This window comes from Strix uralensis, chromosome 2, assembly GCF_047716275.1.
Source record: "Strix uralensis isolate ZFMK-TIS-50842 chromosome 2, bStrUra1, whole genome shotgun sequence".
Lineage (NCBI taxonomy): Eukaryota > Metazoa > Chordata > Aves > Strigiformes > Strigidae > Strix > Strix uralensis.
Window position 1 is genome coordinate 64,995,453 of NC_133973.1, and position 19,466 is coordinate 65,014,918.

A 19,466-nucleotide genomic window follows, 5' to 3' on the forward strand; every position below is an offset into this window, starting at 1 on the left:
GAAGTCTAACTGTTCTTTAGTGAAGATCCTCTGGTTGATACTAGGTTGACTTTGGAGCAGCTATGATGAACTTAAATTCTGTTTCATGGTATCCGTGCTCCTTGCAACTATTGAAAGAAAATGTCACTGGTGATCCCAACCAAAGCAGCGCAACCTGTAAGACTACAGCTATGAATGTTCTGGTCTACCAAATTAGAAGGCAATAACAAAGTTGGAATTTTTCCTTAGTAAAACTCTTAAGGTTGAAGATTAAATAATCCCTAGGAGTTTGGGACCCAAGAAGAAAAAATGAACATTTTATGAGCTAATCCCTTTAAAGTGATTAAATGCAAAATTGTGAAAGGCCACAACTGAAGAGTTAACAGCGTCAGCCACAAAGATGCATCTTATCAGTGAATGACATGAAGCCTTACAAACAAGTTTGTCCTGTTAGGTGGATCTCCAGAACTAATGAATGGCATAAGTAGGGTTGGTTATTTTAATATCAGCAGTTCAAATCTATCCGCCTGTTCTTTCTTCCTAGTCATATGAAACTACTGATATCCAAGAGAAAGCAAGAACACTTGGAGTGAGACATCCTCCTTTTTTCATTCACACCAGATCAGAGCGAAGATTGATCCAGGTCAGCATCTTGCTTCCAGCACTGGCAGCCACGAACAGATACATAGCAAAGAATAAGAACAGGACAAGCATACACAATACTCCCTCCTGCTACCATTCACACTCCAACTACCTTCAATTCAGGTTACTTCCTGAGACAGATGTGATTTTGTGTACTTAATATTCCTCAGTAGACTCCTCTTCAAGGTACCTTGCCAATATCCCCTTAAGCCTATCTAAACTTTCAGCAAGAAAAGATTTTAGCTTAATGAGATCTATGGAGTTTCATATGTCTGTGAACATCGCAACATCTAAGGTTTAACTCCTTGCATCAGCAGTTTTGATGAGACACACATATAAAGTGCTTTGATGAATCTCTCTAAAAGAAAATTCAGAGTCTGCTGTGGAACAAACTAAAGTTTCAGACTGTCAGTGAAATAAGTTTTTAAATTTCCTCAGTTTTTGTAAGATGATGCCCTACAATTTTCTAAAGTACCTTCTCTAGTTTAGGTGAGGCTGCATTTCAAATTTGCAGTTATTCTAAGGTTTGTCTGAATAAACACTGTTATTCATAATGAACAAAGAACCAGAGAAGCAATGAACTTTCCAATCTTTTTTATTGCTTTTTATGAGTGAGCATGTGCATAGCAAAGTAGTAAAATATATTAGCTAGCAGACAAAACAAGAGATTATAAAGTTTTGATTAACAGCTAGTCAACTGTCACACCAAACCAAGGTTTCTAGTTTTAAGAATCAACCCTTTCATACTGTTAAATCCTACCTACTTCATACCTTCAAGAATGACAGAAGGTGGTCTGTTTCTCAGAATGTAAGGAAAACCATGGCATTTTAGACCAAAGATCTATTTACTGTCTTAGCCAGTAGCTGATGCATAGAAAAAAAATGATGCAATCATAGAATATATCAAGTTGGAAAGGACCCATAAGGATCATCGAGTTCAATTCCCGGTTCCTAGCAAGAGGAGCATATGACTAAGAGCATCATCCAGATGCTTCTTGAACTCTGACAGGCTGGGTGCCCTGACCACTTCCCTGGGGAGCCTGTTCCAGTGACTGACCACCCTCTCAGTGAAGACCCTTTTCCTAATGTCCAACCTGAACTTCCCCTGACACAGCTTCATTCCATTTCCTTGTGTCCTATCACTGGTCACCAGAGAGAGGAGATCAGCACCTCCCCTTCTGCTGCCCCTCTTGGAGAAGTTGTGGACGGTGACGAGGTCTCCCTTCAGCCTTTTCTTCTTCAAGTTTAACAAACCAAGTGACCTCATCCGCTTCTCCTAAGTCTTGCCCTGGAGGCCTTTCATCATCTTGGTCACCCTCCTCTGGACACACTCTAACAGTTTGACGTCCTCCTTCTGTTGAGGCACCCAAAACTGCACCCAATACTCAAGTGGGGCTGCTCCAGTGCAGCATAGAGCGCAATAAACAGGGTATGTACAGAATGAACCTTCCTTCCCTTTGTATATCTCCCAGTTCTTGGTAATCAAGAGTTTATAATTCCTAGGCCTGACGGATATCCATATTATTAGATTCAATAGCTCCTCCTAGACCTGGTCTTCGTGAATTTCCCTGATTCATTTCAGAACCCATTCACTCACTCCTATTTCACAATATCCAGTAGCAACAAGCTCCACAATTTAGCTACATACCAAAAATACTGTCTTTGTTCTAGATTTTGCCTCTTAATTTCACTTAACAGCACCTGTATTGCACCTGTACCACCATCTCAAACTGAGAATTGGTTCTAATACACATATGTGAAATCTAAACAAGCAAAACAGTGAGTCCAAACAGGGCTGGAGCCAGGCTGACACACAGGCAGAGCAAGCACACAAACACTTTGTATCAGACCATACAAGGCATGGTCTTGTACTTCAGCAGTACCAACAAAACACAGTATTGCTAGAAGAAACAAAAACAGCCTTAAAGTTCAGACATCTACATTCCATTGCAAAGCATGAGATTCCTGTTCCCGCTTTTATTTCCTGTCTCACTGTTCCTGCAACAACTTACCTAATGGTACAGGATACATTACAAATTAAGTTTTCCTTAGTTTACCACTAACCACTACTCTTACTCCAATTCCCATGACCTGTCCACTCGACCTGATCAGAAGTGCTAAACACTGGACTTTGGCAGTATAAAATGCTACAGGATGGCAGCTGCTATGAAAAATTAAACTGTATGTGTCAACACTGGCACCTAGCTAGTGAGAAACTTCATTTTCACATGAGGCTCTTCCACACAAACCAAAAAAAAAAAAAAAAACACAACACAAAAAAGCAAGTAAAACATTATGGAATGCCATGATACAGTGCACAAGCAATGTAATTGTAGCATTTTCTTGTTCTGGAAGTTTGACTTGCAACCTTAGGTTTTTTAAAGCTATACTTTTCAAGATGCATATTGAAATGCTATGCAAAATGTGCAAGTTTTCAGCAGTTGACTCAGCTTTGAGCAGGGAGGTAGGACTAGATCATCTTCTAGAGGTCCCTTCTAACCTCAGTGATTCTCCGAATCTCAGATCCTGCCTTAACAGTTTGGATTAAATTTCAGTTTCGGTTGTGAAAATGAGTCAGTTTTAAGAAGAGAAGTGCAAATCGAAGCAAAAGTGGCATTAAAACTCCAAAGATTTTTTTTTTCCACAAGCCACTAGGAAAGGAAATTAAGATGCAGAATATCAAATACTACAAATTCAAGAAGAGAAGCTACAGTGGGGGAAATTCAGACATTAACTGTACAGTACATTCTAAACAATGTGGTTTATCTAGGCTGTTAGATTATGCAGATCTTAATTCTTAAATGAAATCTACTAGAAGACGGTCTTAACTTATTCAAGAACATCTTCCGTAAAAAGAAAAAAATACCTGGGAAACAACATGCTAATCTGCAAAGCGAGGTCATTTCATTGTTTACTAGTTTCTACAATTTTATTTGATCTTTCATCATCCCTATACAATAAGGGTAGAATAATTTTACAGTGTATTTTAAATAATAACAAACAACACAGAATTGAACAGTTTCCAGAAAAGGGAAAGCAAATGTGTATTTACCCTGAAATGGTGAAAGTACATATTAAAATTCACATAAGAAAAAGCAGCCACTATAGTGGCATTTGGACCTATTTTCAGGTATTTATGCAGTGAAGAAAAAACTGTAAGGAATAAAAGTGCAGCATGGTTTCCAGTGGTTGCAATAGTGTATGGATATAAATAAAGCCTATGGAAAAAGGTACTATCTATTAGAGTTCAACAAATGCAGCTGAAAAAAATTATTTTCAGAAATACAGTGTCTGCTTTCAGATCTGAAGCAGCAAGTTTAATACAGGGAACATGAGAACAAGATGCAAAGCAAAAAACAAGAATGCAGAACACTGTCATAACATAGCCCTCTAATGTTATGTAAGCAAAATTAGCTCATGTAGAACACAGAGGCTACAAGACTTCATCCCTCCCTTACTGAAAGTCCCCACTCTACCACACAGGTAAGAAATATCTTTCTCCAGTCATTTCTGTGATTAACCCAATTCAGTTCAGGACAGGGTTTCACAATGCAAAGCCTTTGGCAGCAATAGCAGGAATACAAGTATTTTCTTGTATCGCTCCACTCTCGTTTCTCCCTACCCTTGTGCTCTGCATGTCAGCTCCTCGATTGTGAGGGCATACGTCCATATGGATTTTGCTGTGAACCACAACACCACATCAGAGAACAAGTTTAGCCAGCCAGAACCAAAAAAAAAAAAAAAATCTATCATCATGGGACAATTCAAACCAGGACATTCAGATGCAAGTTATGTTACTGTTATACAGCCTTCTACTAGTTTTGTGCATATTAAAGATGAAGCCTGGTTTGTAAAGTCTGAAAGACAGCAGCATATGTGGCCTGGCAACCCTAAGGGAAACTTCTTGTCTCTGGGTGAGCCTTTAAATTGTTGAAAAGGTCTAGATGGTTTGTTTTCCAGAAGATGATAGGTACTTGCTGCGTACAGTCAAAAGCACTCTTCTATGATATGTGTTCTTTATTTGGAGAACAGAAGGAATTCGTCATCATTGTCTTTAGGTCAAGGCAGACCATAGTAGCAAAATTTGACAGCGTTGTCTAAAACTCAAAGTGTCAATTCAGTCAGTCATCCAGGTACGAAGTCACCTGCTACAATGCTTCTGAAGTATTATTACTGTTACTTTCTATCTCACAAATACATTAGACATTACCCAAGAGATCAGACACAACTCTGTCTATCAACAGTGATGTTCCCTTACCAGGAACATCAGATAGTTACACTGTGGCCAAGGTGCATCTCAGGAGGTATCTTATAGTTAGAGAAGCATTTCATTCAAGTCTAGGCCTTGAGAAAAGAAAACAATCCTGAATTTTATCTTTGTGCTGAGATACTAAATTTGTCTCAGGTACATGGAAGTTTTCAAATCTTCTCAAGGATGTTTTCTTAGATCTAAAAGATTTTTATCACTGGTTTAATCTTGTATAAAAACTTTGCTAGTCACTGCCAGGAAAAGAGGAGTGTAAAATCCTATGATAGTGCCCAGTATCAGTAGTCTTGATACCCTTTGGGTACCAAAGCTTAGGTGCCAAAGAAGCAGGGATTGCAAGAGCAACTTAAATATCCCAAATTCTCAATGACAGACCAAGCCACCCTTCCAGATGTTAGCAGTATACCTAGAAGGTGTATTCATTCTGATCAGTTTTGATTGAGATTTCCAAAACAAGGCCTTTAAAATTATCTGGTGAGGATAATGTATCATTTGGCAAAATAGCCTTGTCTAGCTTTGAGTTTTTAAATACATATATTACATACATACATATGTATGTATATGCTAAGATCTACTACTAGTCTTTCTCCAACTCAAGATGTGCAGTCAAATCTTTTGAAGACTAAGAATACACTCTCCAGGACACCTCCAGGAAGGGGCAACTCTCAAGTTTTCAACAATTGGCAGAAAGCATGGAACACCTCTGTAGCCAGGATGATACACCCAGGTTGAGAGCAAGAGAGACAAAATGTACTGATCAGAGAGATCTGTAATTCAGGCCCAGATCAAGAAGAGTGAAAATACAGGCTTGTTTATTCTGCTGGAGAAGTTTTGCTTATTGCACTCCAATGTTAATACATCCAAAACAGGTTCAGCAAGGTTTGACCCAGTATGTGCACTCAGTGCTTAATTTGCTGAAGCTCTGTTCATACCAGCGCACAGGATGGTACTTCGCTGGGTGCTTGTGTCACACTGACCCAACCCATACAGAAACTTTTCCAAATAAATAATAAACAAAAAAAGATTCTCAACAAAAGGAGCAAACACTACTGAAGATCAGTATCTTTTAATTTAGCAGTCACTGTTCACATAAAGAGATGACACAGTGACAGTAAAAGATAATCAAGATATCCAAGTTTTTCTAGCCTAAATGAAGTTTACACATGTGAAACAACAGAGTAGGATTTGAATAAGCAATATGTAAGAAAGTGTAACATATGGCCTAGTGGTCCAAGAACAAATGGCTGGTCAATTATTGCCTAGTCAGATGTAATCAGTGGTGTACAGAATTAGCAAAATGCCTTTGCGTACCCGTAGTGTCTTCTGATTCTTACCAAAATGATTTGTCTTTGATAGTTTTGGTCAAATCAAGGGCTTTTAGTCTTTCCAATATACACTGATTAATGTTTGAACAAAAGCTAAGTGCAGTCACTGATTAATGAAGTGGACTGACAATAATTTGTGATATATTTAGAATAAGTCTAAGACACAGTCTCTTCATGGTAAATGAGAACTCCCCACAGGGGAAAAAAAAATTGCTTAGATACCAGAAAAGTATATTAATTTCTCTCATATTCAGTAGTGCATGTGTGTATCTATCTATATATATGTTCTTCCACTATGATGTGAAACATGATTCAAAAACGTTTTCCATGTTAATTACAAACCCTATTAAATAAAAAAATTAGGCCACGACTTTAATCTGGATTCATAGTTTCTTAAACCTAAAGACTATAGTTTATTCTGAAAGCAAGTTCTCATACAGAGCAGGTTTATGAGATTTGAATTGCTTGTTTCAAGTCATCTGACAAGTCTATGAACTAGCTATATAGTGAAGGGGAATAAAAAGATTTTTAAGTATAGAGGTATAATCACACCTATTTATTAGTCATCCTAATGAATACCTGCACACTATTCTGCAATAAAGTTATTTTAACAAACTGGAGAACACAGACATATGTCAGTTACTGGAACAATTGCACAGTTTACTGTCAAGCAATTCTAGTAATTATTTAAATTGGTGATTAGATATCACATCAGCTGAGATATTTTAGAATTCCTTGAACTTCCAGTATGGAAATTTACTGTGTATAATTACATTACTGAGAAATATCCATACAGTAAATGAATATGCAGATCTCTTTATTTAGCAACCATAATGCAACTATATTTACTAGCTCATCTGTTTACACTGTTCATGCTATTTGCAGAAAGCCATTAGCCTTAATTTTCAACTTGTTTTCTAGCAAAAAAGTAGAATTTACAAGAAAGGAGCAAGATTGAACTGCTAAAAAAAATAGCAGTATTAAGAGTTTTTTAGGGTGCTTTGTACAAACAGACTGCAGTCCATGACTATGGCTCCCAGCAATGCTTCTTAAACACTGTCAATTTGATTTCTCAAATAAAGGCAGCAAGAAAACATTAAAATCCTTTCAAAATATAGCTTTTCATACAATTCTCTTGTAAAAACGTTTTTCTAAAGTCTTGTGGGTTTTTTTTTTTGTTGGTAGAAGATATAGACAAAGCACAGATAGAAATTTTAAGCTTACTAGCAAAATTACTTAACCTCACACTATAATCATTTCTTGCTGTACTTAAATGCACAGATGTTGAGCTGAGGACATACTTTTTTTCAGAAACTTTTGCCGTCATTTTTAATACAAGCATAGCTGGTCAAAGCTCTAATGTATTTTTAAATAATGCAATGCATTTTAGGCTAGGAAAACCCACAAAGCTATTTTAAGAACTAAAGCCCTTCCTTTTGTTTAAGGAGAAACAGAAGTCCACCAGGGGAGTAGGCCTTCCTTCAAATAGCCAGAGAAAATGCTTAATAAACCCACGCTTTTCATCTTGCAGAAGGAAGCTGAAATATACAGCATAACTCAGAAAAAAACATAGCATAGTTCAGGATGAAGTATTTACTGTAGCATATTAATCATGGTCAAAGAAACAGTAAAGCAGGAAAGACACAGAATTGGATGGAGTAAAGAAAAAGGAATGCAAATCTAAGGAATGGTTATAACAAGACAAGAATTTAAACTCATGTTCTTCAAATTTTCCCAGATGTTCATGGCTTGCAATGCCCACAGCAGATATGTGAGTAAGCACACAGTGCTGCTCTCAAAGAGATAGGTACAGAGATAAGATACAAAGGGTAACAGATGCCACTTCAGAGCAAACCACACAATTCCCCTTGGGCACAGAAGCAAGAGCTCCCACGTTAACATGTTCACTTCCTTCACGGTCACTTCTGTAGAATCATTCCCAAGATGAAAGAGAATTTCACACCACCTCAAAGGAAGAAAGTTATTTTGCTGCGGAAAACTCTAGAATAGAATATGGCTTGTCTGAGGCAACAACAAAAACTTGTGTAGTTTGGGACACTTCACTCCTAAGTTTTCGAGAAGACAGAGACTCCAATGATAACACACAGTCTTCATAGCTCAGACCTCCTTAAGCAAAGCAAAATGAAATCTAAATCTTGAAAAGAAGCCACACCAAAAGGCAATAAAATTACTCCAACTAATACAGTGAAGAAAAACCCAACGTTCCAGTAATTCAGAATGAATTCTGTTCTCTTGATATTCTCAACCAACAGATGTTTTAAGAGCATTTTCTGCAGAAAAGCAGTATCAGATAGTTTTTGACTGACTGTCAAGAAAAAGAAAACAGAGCAATTTACATTAGAAAACCATAAGAATCAGTTCTCAGGTACAGGTAAAAAGTTCAAGGAAAGCTTAAAAATGTGCTGATAATAGAACCAGAAGTATTAAAATGCCTATTTTCCACTGATTCATCCCCGAATGGACACTGGCTCACAGGATTAAAACTGTTTCCAGTTATAACTAGAGGATGCAAATTTTCATCTCTGGGACTTATAAAACACTGTTTCAGTAGAGCACTATATGGTTAGATGGATGAAGGTCAAACATATACATAAATTTCCCACTCTCCAAGTCAGACTTCTGAGAAAAACATACAGATCAAAATAAGTATACGCAATTCCCAGCAGCCAACAGTATTATTTCTGAAAGCACTCTATCATTTTCCTAAATTTGTTTTCCACTAAATCAGAGCCAAACTGACCAAACACTCCAACTGAACACTTTAATTCATTAAAAAGGTCTGAACTTACAATATTCACACTGTCCAGAAAATAAAATCAGTAACAATCTGTGCCTAACAGCTCAAAGCGCAGCACTCATTTGACTAAGGACTAAGCAGTAGCATGAAGAGAATGGGAAAAATCCTCCCTACGAGACACCAGAGTCCCTTAGCCATTATTTTGCTGCTGAAGGAATAAGGTAATTTGCACATCATTGTCACTATGTATATGCATCAGAAGATGTGCAAAATAACCAGTCCACTGAATCCATGGTCACAATTCCCTTGATAAATAGAAAAGGCTGGGCTGTTCAGGATCATTTCTCTCAGAAACACAAGACTGACACTTTCCTTTTCATGGAAGGAAAAGACAGTCATCTCTCTACATCTTCAAGAAAAAGTAGATCCTCATCAATTCCTGAAAGGAGTGGTACTTGTAATTAAAGGCAGGTTAGAAATGGTATAAAAATACTTAAGTGATTACCTCTCCTATAAAGACAACCATAACACAATCCAGTTTTTCTTCAGGGGACAGCTTATCAATAAGGGAGTGGAGAGTTTCTGTAAGGTAAGACTTGACTTTTCTTTTCACTGTAGGTATTCCCATTACAATGGAAACTGAAATCAAACAAACCAGAAATGTACTTTCAGTGATTTCATATGCGAGATAGAAAACAAAAAAATTTATCTCGTAATAAAGCATTGCTTAAGAAATGCAAAAGTTAAAAGCTGGAGATAACAGTAATTAAAAATAGTTTAAAAATATACCACCCATCATCAGGAGCATGATTAACATAATAACCTCCAATGCTCAGAGAAAACACACCAAAAAAAACAGTAATCCTAGACATGCCAGATTATTGCATAGGTGGGGTGGGTTGACCCTGGCTGGATACCAGGTGCCCACCAAAGCCACTCTATCACTCCCCTCCTCAACTGAACAGGGGAAAGAAAATATGACAGAAGACTCATGGGTCAAGATAAGGACAGGGAGAGATCACTCACCAATTACCATCATGGGCAAAACAGACTTGACCTGGGGAAATTAGTTTAATTTATGCCAAACCAGAGTAGGGTAATGGGAAATAAAAACTAAATCTTAAAATACCTTTCCCCCACCCCTCTCCTCTTCCTGAGCTCAGCTTTGCTCCCAATTTCTCAACCTCCTCCCCCCAGGCAACGCAGGGGGATGGGAATGGGGCTTGTGGTCAGTTCATCACCCGTTGTCTCTGCTGCTCCTTCCTCGTCAGGGGGACGACCCCTCACACTCTTCCCCTGCTCCAGTGTGGGGTCCCTCCCATGGGAGACAGTCCTCCATAAATTCTCCAACGTGAGTCCTTCCCACGGGCTTCAGCTCTTCACAAACTGCTCCAGCATGGGTCCCTTCCATGGGGTGCAGTCCTTCAGGAACAGATTGCTCCAGCGTGGGTCCCCCACAGGGTCACAAGTCCTGCCAGCAAACCTGCTCCAGTGTGGGCTCCTCTCTCCACGGGTCCACAGGTCCTGCCAGGAGCCTGCTCCAGCATGGGCATGCCATGGGGTTGCAGCCTCCTTCTGGCATCCATCTGCTCCTGTGTGGGATCCGCCATGGGCTGCAGGTGGAGATCTGCTCCACTGCGGACCTCCACGGGCTGCAGGGACACAGCCCGCCTCACCGGGGTCTTCACCACAGGCTGCAGGGGCATCTTGCTCCAGTGCCTGGAGCACCTCCTCCCCCTTCTTCTTCACTGATCTTGGTGTCTGCAGAGCTGTTTCTCTCGCATATTCTCACTCCTTTCTGCTGGCTGCAACTGCACAGGGTTTTTTGTTCCCCCCTTCTTAAATATGTTATCACAGAGGCGCTACCACCTTCACTAACAGGCTTGGCCTTGGCCAGTGGCAGGTCCATCTTGGAGCCAGCTGGCATTGGCTCTGTCAGACATAGGGGAAGTTTCTAGCAGCTTCTCATAGAAGCCACTCCCGTAGCCCTGCCCGCTACCAAAACCTTGCCACACAAAACCCAATACAATAGGTAATAATCAACAACCATGGTACTAATCAGATATGGTGCACCAACACTTATGCAGCAATTGAACTCCCTAACTTGGTTTCATTTTCAAACTGGCATAACTATTCTTCACAACTCAAGTATTAACTTCTCAGAAGTCGTCTTTTAAAATGACACTGATAAAAAAAACTCTATTACTTTCCTTGCACCTGATTTGGATTCCTCTAGAAAACGAAGTCTGGGTCATCAGGATTGCCCAGAAATTCCTCACTGAAAACTCTTATCCCTGCAAAGCAATCTGGCCGCATCTACAACACTATTAACACCATCTTTCAGCTGGCCATTTGAGTCCCGTGTTCCTTAACTTTAATGCACATGTTCCTTAATTTTCCCACAGTCTCTCTCATGTACCCCACCCTGTACCCAGGGCTTGCTACCTACTAGGTAGTCTACTAGCAGCAGGAACACAGTAAAACGATAAAGCAGATATCATGAAGTCAACACCAGCATTCCGAGCCATTTATGACATGATTTACCACATCATAAATATATAAAATCAAACAATTATTAAAAATGTTGTTTATCCTTCCTTATAGAGCCTATATTATCATAGAGCCTACTACACATTAACAAGCTCTGAATTTTTAAAACAAACACTCAAAAAAAACAGTGACCAGGAAAGAGGAAGATGAGAAAATAATTTTAACTCAGAACTTCCTCCCTCTTTTTAATTAAATAAACCTGATTCCAATTTCTAATTTGTAATTGCAACCTTCTGTCATATATTCCCAGCGGGATATAATACAGGCTTCACTTAAAACAATAAAGGAATATGAGCCTTTTCCTTCCTGAATAACAACATTGAAATAAATTGTGTTTATAGTCAGAAAAATAACCCTATGGCTTGAGTCCACACATTTGTCACACAAGCGTGCCTTCTGTTAAAAGAAGGAGCAATCAAACTTACTGAAGTAATGAAAAAATACAGGCCAAGAGTAACTAATGCTTTTTTCAGAAACAAAGAGGGGAAGGAAAAAAAAAAAAAAAGGTCTAGTGCTCAGTAACAGGAGCCATTCAAGTTAGATGGCACACAGGCCCCACCAAAGAATCCTTGTTTCTCTTTAAGCTTAGAGACACACACACATGCACTTTGAGGTATATCAGTTTGGTTGAGCACTATGCTATTTATTTTCTAGAGCTCCAAAAGTGAGATTCCATGGAGCTATCCCAATGACCAGAGCTCAGAATTTGTGAGGATTAAGAAAAAAAAAAAAAAAAGAGGATTAACAGTATTGCAGCACAACACTGATTTCCCCCCCCCCCCCCTCCAATGAATGTCCACATTTTATTGATGCAATTATATCTGATTGTCCTAGTTCTCCCAACTCTAAGTTACACATTGAAATATATTGGTCAAAAAAACAGAAACATCAACTCTAAAATAATTATATCCATGCAGCATGGCTACCCCACAAATCTGAAAAGCCAAAGGGTCCACTAGCAGCTCAGAATCTGTAATGCTTGAGCTTTATTCCCTTTTACTTAGTTACAAAAAATTCATCCAAACCAAATGCTTTTTAATGTGTACCTTAACATGGCATGGGGTGTGATTGAGATTATGCAGAAAAGAGCAAAGCTGAAGCCAAACTCCTTTCATCTTGGATTCAGTGCAAATTCTAAGAGATATCAATATCACACAAGTTAAATGAGATGTCCTTGATCTACCAAGTAATGCAGTCAATTTTATTACTAAAACTAGAAAGTCTTCCAGATATAAAACATCAAATAAACATGATACCACCATACCTCCTGTCCTTCCAAGGCCAACCTGCACAGAAGGTTGAAGGCTTCCTTCATTTTTCAACAAATGAGGCAAATGGTAATAGATATTTGGCACTTGAAGAGATTTTCTACTTGTTAGCTCTTTTAATAATTTCAGTGTTTCATCTGCAAACATACATGAAATCAGTAATGCAGAAAACAAATAATATGAAGTTTTATGCAGTGGTAAATAGTACACAATTCCAAGCTTGTTCCTAACCGAAAAACAGAACAAATGATGCATTTTACTTAGGCATTATATCTTCTGTACAAAGGAAGTATTTTCTTATTTTAATTTTTTAAATAAACAATGGCCAAGACTATTTTCCATTGAGTAACCTTGCTACAGATACAGCTAATACTTACCAGATCACATAAGACTTAGTGTGCAATCACAGAAGTAAAGAATGGTCCATTTATTTAGGGGCTTGGTGGTTTTTGTGTTTTTTTCCCAATGAATCAAAATGGGAGGCTTATTCACCTACATTATTTTTTACTTATCCTTACAGAGCTCATCACCATGTAGTGATGCTACTGCAAATAACCTTTCAAAGCTACAAATACATACTGGAATACACTGCACATACAGATACAAAACAAAAACAGCACTAAATATACAATTGATATTTTGAATATTTCTGCAATAAAATAAATGCTAATGTGAATTTAATTTGGTCCATTAGAGTACTTAAAATAATTCTTGCTCTTTCTAGAGTAACTGCCTCTCAGGATGTTCCAGGTGGCTCTCAGAAGTTGCAAATAACAGTTTTTAAATTCCCCTGCTGTGTGTGTTGATTTTCTTACATCAAGTGTGAAAACAACTCTTATTTCAAATGGCAAATACAATAGCATATAGACCTTTGAAAACTTATGGGCTTTATAATATCAAGTTAAGTAAAAAACTGTACTCAAGGTTTCCCAGATAAAATTGAATTGTGAAGAAGTGAGAAAAGTAATACCAGAAATGTCATTCCTCTCAGATTTTGAGTGTAGTTTCTACAAAGATAGAAGGGGTTTGTTGCGGGTTTTGGTTTGGTTGGATTTTTTAAAATATTTATTTTTGGGTGAAACTAAATTCCTAACCACTTAAAATCTTGAAAAAAAAAGCTTTGTAAATAGATGCCATAAGTAGAGATGCTTATTTTGATAGATTCCAATACAGGTACATTTTACTCTTCCTGCTAACATTTCCTTTAGCTTCAACTACAAAAGCTGGACTAAAAATTTTGTCAAAGTATGACAGCTCTTTGTGTGAATGAATAATGACCTACATAAAACAATCCGGAATTCTTTTTCTTTCAAAGATAGCAAATACTACATAGTATTATGTATACTTAAGTACATTAAACTTAATAAAAAAAAAAAAAAATCTATCTAATACTAAGGTCTGAGCACAAAAGCTCAGGAATTCAGACTTATCTGACTTTGCATCATGACTCCACATGGAAAAAAGGGGATGTCCCCGTTGGGATCCAGACATTGTAGAATGTTAAAAATGTGAATCAGTAGCTTCAGCTGCATCAGAAGAGAATAACTCCCTATAACTATATTGTCTATAAGCAAACTAACTCATTTTCAGAAATAAATGTGGTAATAACTTAATCATAAATCCAGTATCAAAATTACTTCAGTTCCTCTATGGTTGCTTGTTTTAACAGCAAAAACATGCCTACAGAAGAAGGTGGTGAAAGTCACAGACTATGTTAAATGTAATCTTTTCCATAACATTCCTGGAGATCCAGGGAACTACAGAGATCAGGCTGGACAGGCCATTAGTGTCAGAGCAATTCATCATTAATATCAGCACTGAGGGCCTATAATTATAACAAGCAGCCCTACCCCCCCCAAAAAAAAATTCTATAGAAAATACTAACCCATAGCACAAATGCAAGTAGACAACAAATACAAAAAGCTTGATCCAGTTTTTTTATTTGCAGAACTATTTGGGTTTATATTCTTCATTAAGCAAATACAGTGAAATTTTTGCAACCTACCAAATTAGACGTCTCCACAGAAAGTTTATATTTATTTGGTATTCATTTTCCATCTAGAAAAATCAGAGTGACTAAAGCAGTAATAGTGTGATTTGGAAAGTTAACTTCAATAATCTGGTGAGTAGTCCAAAGTCATTCTCCAATACTGCCAAATGCAGCTCTCGGTAAACTGAGCATCAGCCTCCGAAATGGGTAAAAACTCACAGAAGACTTTACCAGTTTGCCATTTAATCACTAGTTATTAAAAGGGACATTACCTATATATTTTACAAATCATAACCAATACCTTAGCCTGTACATTTTTACATCTTCCAGCTGGCTTTTAAAGATATTTTAATTGCTTAAAATTCATCCATTTCTTCTGTTTGCTCACCTTTCCCCTCAAGCTCTATTTAAAAAGTGATGTAAATTATTGTCAAAATATATTCAATATGTTAAAGAAGTAACCAGAAGTTCCAAACTTTGGGAGCTAGGTGTGTCATAAGTATTCAGTCCCTGAAGTCATAAGAATGAAGAGTGGATGGATCATTAAGAATAGAAAATGGAAAAATTAAAAACCAAAAAAATCCCCACCAGATATAACATATTACACATTCTTTATTCGCACTGCTGAACAGTTTCATTTGGCTTTCTTGGTATTAATTTCTTATTCTATAGTAATAGTAAGAGATATTGGTATTGCAGAGTTATAAAAAATAGCTTAATCACAGTCTGTACCTGAAAAATTATTCATTGCATTCTTACTCCCATTTGTTTCTGCTACTGCACGCCTGAACTGCTCCAATATAGCATTCAGCTCAGAAGAGCGTTGCAGAGTGCGATGCTCAGCTATACGAAGACGTTCCTTCAAAGCATGAAATTCCCGTTGATAAGCAATCAACTTTTCTAGAGAGAAAAAAGATGATCCTGGTTATTTTTGGAAACAAACACCTACAGACGGATCCAGCAAGGGTCAGGGACAGCTCAGCTATGCAGCACCTGAAATCCAGCCAAGCAGGGCACAGCCCAGCACAATCCCACCTGAGTTAGGCACCCCAGCATTTACACAGCACACAGAGGGAAGAGGTAGCTGCAGCACACAGGGATGCAAAGCAGGCACCGAGGAGGGTATGACCCTCACCGAAGGCACAGACAGGGGCAACCTTTGAGTCCCTGTTACTCAGCACCACAAGGAAATTCTGAATCCTTTCTTGGAAGAGATGCCCACAAACCCTTTCTTTTAAGCAGCAGAGTAGGAGTGGTGCATTACAAAAGCACAGGTTATGCCTTTTGAAAGCCCCCTCTGAATACTTTGTAAGGCTGAGTGGAATTTGACAATATTTCAGTCTTACAAATTTCAAACCAAAGTTTTAATGTAATGTTAGTCAGTGCCTGCAAGAACAAAACTGATCAAAATCCTGCTAATGTAGATACGTACACGTATTCTTTGAAAGGAGACCAAAAGGGAGAGGGAAACACCAAAACTCATTTGCTGATATGTTGCTTATGCCCTTGCCACCCAGCAATGTAAGCATATCTGGTTTCTGCATCTTTCCTTCTTCCTACTGGTCATTTCCTTGAATTTCCTGCTCACCACCACCACTCCCCTTCAGCCAATATACAGATATGGACTAGAGTACCTTAAGTGATTTTATACCTTGGAATCAGTATTCCAACCACACAGCTGTCATCCATAGACATACATTTTTTGTTATTTACCTATCCATTCCTAGCTTTTTAGTATTGCAGTGGTAGGGAAACAAGTTTTGCAAGCAATTTGAATCTCTTCCTGTTGCTACATTATAGTAACATATGGAGTAAAAAAGGAATTACAGTCAACTTTCCCTTGTTAATAATGCTGCATTTCCTCCAACTTCTTTCAATTTACATTTATTTACTTCTTTGTAGTTGGGATGTACTGTTCTGATTATGTTTAGAAAACATAGTTAGCTAAAATGCCCTCTGTTTTGAAGACAGAAAAATAAAAACATAGTTCACTACCTCTTAAAAACACTTTCCTTGCCAGCCTTATTTTCCTTTTTTCATTACAACCAAATGGTTATTGCTTTTGTGCCAACAAAGCCAGAACACAGATGCTGGCCCACAATACAGTGCTAGGCACACTACACACTGATGACTGAATACAGACTGCTATTTGGTGCTTTAGACAACAGCATTGAGAAGGCCAGGAAAATTTTCTGGAGTTTCTGGCATAAAGGGCATTCTTACATGTCTACTAGCTACAGTAAGGTTGCAAAACATTTTAACAGCTAAACGAATATAGAACTGTATTAGTGTAAACGCCACACTCAAGTATGCGAATGATACTCCCTCCCCAAAATGAATGGGTGATGGCAGGTTGTTATCTAGATCCCTGTTAATTTCTGTCTGAACAGAGAACAGATGAACCACCAAAGGACATGCAAGGTTTTGTTGAAGGCTTCTATAGCAGTGGATAGCCTCAGAAGCAGCCCATAGCACCAGGTTTCCATTGTCTCTCTTCATGGTACAAGAAGGCAGACAAACTTTAACACTTCTGTTTTTCCTACTTCAAAAAGGCTAAACTTGTCTGTGGCACAGTCTGTAGTTCTCCTGGATGAGAACCCTATGGAAACACTCTGGCACCTCAAGCAAGAGGAATTCAGTTCTTCCTCTCTTGACTCAAGACAAATCTTGGCAGAGACCATTTCTCTTCCTACACTTACTACAAGATAGCAGCACATCACAGACAGTACTGCAATGATTCTGGTGCTCTAAGGAACAGCAGAGGCCTAGAGGGAATAATTTACTTAGGAATACATCAAAGAGCGGAGAACCACAGTAGTTCCCTGCCACCTCCACCTAGCAAACTCCATAATGCAAAATCAGAAATATCTTATTGCTAAACTCAGCTGGTAAGCAGAGATTAAGATTTTTCTACATCCCTAATTCAGATACGTAATACAAAAATGGGAATTACAGAACCCTTGTAATTCCACAGCAAATTAAAACTCTGTCATAAAACCACAAGAAACTTGGAACCCAACTGAAAAGGCAGTTTTATCACATGAAGAAATGAAAACGGTAGTTTCATATTAAGAACTACCAATAAAAATCCCTTACTGAGGAAATGACGCTTTCAGAGGAGGTAGCTGTTATAACACCTTTAATTTACAAGTAATATTATGTCAAAAGTAAAAAAGGTAGTTAGTTGATTTCTTTTTAAAAGAAAATTGAAATTATATATGTAGAAGTAAACTTCTATTTTCATAACTTACCATAGCAGTTTTTCAGCAAAGAACATAGGTTCCCAGCTATGGCACTGTAAAATTTTTCCCAGTAGAAGTATTATAAAGCAGTTCAGCCCTGAGGCTCCCAGTGAACAGTACTGGTATTGCATTTATGGTACTTGAGACCTCAAAAGCATGAATTCCTTTAAGAAATACTAGTTGATTGATTCAAAGTACTCAACTTCTCACAACTGCTTCAACCAGGTGTATCTGGGGTTAAGGAGGCTGCTTTAAAAGATACATAAACTCCTGAAACCCATCCTTCAAAAACATATGATTTTTTTTTGTTAGGTCACAATATTATTCAGCTAAGTAAAACTCAAAAATGCTAACATTACAGATATAATTATAAGTCCACTACCCTATGAGTATTTTTCTAGTTATTTATGCAAAATGAAGTAAAAATAATTCTTTGCAAGAACTTAAGTCATTTAAAACATCTACATCTCTAACACTACCAGAGCTAGCACTTTTCATGTATTTGAGGATTAATGTGTCATTTGGCCTTCTGGTACTTGTTTTATAATATGACTGCCTGTACTTTGAAACAAAACAAGTTTCTAACAGTTATATCTTTGGCATACTTACCATACTTCAAAGCATTGATCAACTGCTCAGATACTTATTGCTTAAAAACAAACAAAAAACCACAATGGCAGCAACATCAAATTTCATCTCATATTGAAAGGTACTTGCAAAGGAGAAAACACTTCTCAGGCTCTTACAGTACCACCAATAGTGGTCACTACCTGTCCCAGACTTTAGAAAAGTGTCATTTAAGGCATCAGGAGTTATAAATACTCTAATTTCTTTTTTCAGAGTTCTTGATTCTTAAGTACTTGGGAATAAACCTATAAAATTAAATTTAAGGATTTATTTCTATTTAAACTTTGACTTAGCTCAAGTTCGATATTTGCATTTTGTCCTCCCCTCTTCAAAATATGAAATAACTTGAAAGCTAAATATTTTCATTAAAAAATTAGGACTTTTTGAGGAGAACATGTTACTATATTACTCAGAAGTCCCATTTATATTTCAAATTTCACTTCTTTCCTCACAAGGAGGAAGGAATCAAAATTTGCAAGTGACCGTAGAAGTCTCTCCAGAAATTCAAGGCAGTCTTTCTGAAATGTGGATGAATGATGAAAGGCCAAAGCTCAATTAGAGCTGAAACTGGCCAGTGCTATATCTGACACTAACAGCAAAAGGAGATCTAAAGAAAACACTGGACCAATATTTGTTGACTATGGTCACCTGACTAATAGGGACAAAGATAAAGCAGAGGCACATTCAATGTTTGTTTTTTTGCTTGGCTTTTTATAGTACTGATAGACCTTGGGCTGCCTAGTTCTCTGAGTTAGAGGACAAAAAATTGCAGGAGCAGTGACCTTCCATTGGTGGACACTGAAGCTGTAAGGGATCAG

General features: G+C 37.8%; 1 protein-coding gene across 3 annotated transcripts in view; it reads right to left on the reverse strand.

Annotated features, from left to right (window-relative positions):
• MGAT4A (alpha-1,3-mannosyl-glycoprotein 4-beta-N-acetylglucosaminyltransferase A) overlaps window positions 1-19,466 on the reverse strand; it is an 83,304-nt gene that overhangs the window by 36,373 nt on the left and 27,465 nt on the right. For all 3 annotated transcript variants that reach the window (XM_074859028.1, XM_074859030.1, XM_074859029.1), the window contains exons 3-5: window positions 15,512-15,679; window positions 12,786-12,926; window positions 9,477-9,610 (exon numbers count right to left, since the gene is read on the reverse strand). In XM_074859028.1, the coding sequence (XP_074715129.1) occupies window positions 9,477-9,610; window positions 12,786-12,926; window positions 15,512-15,679 (443 nt within the window). The remainder of the gene's footprint in view (window positions 1-9,476; window positions 9,611-12,785; window positions 12,927-15,511; window positions 15,680-19,466) is intronic.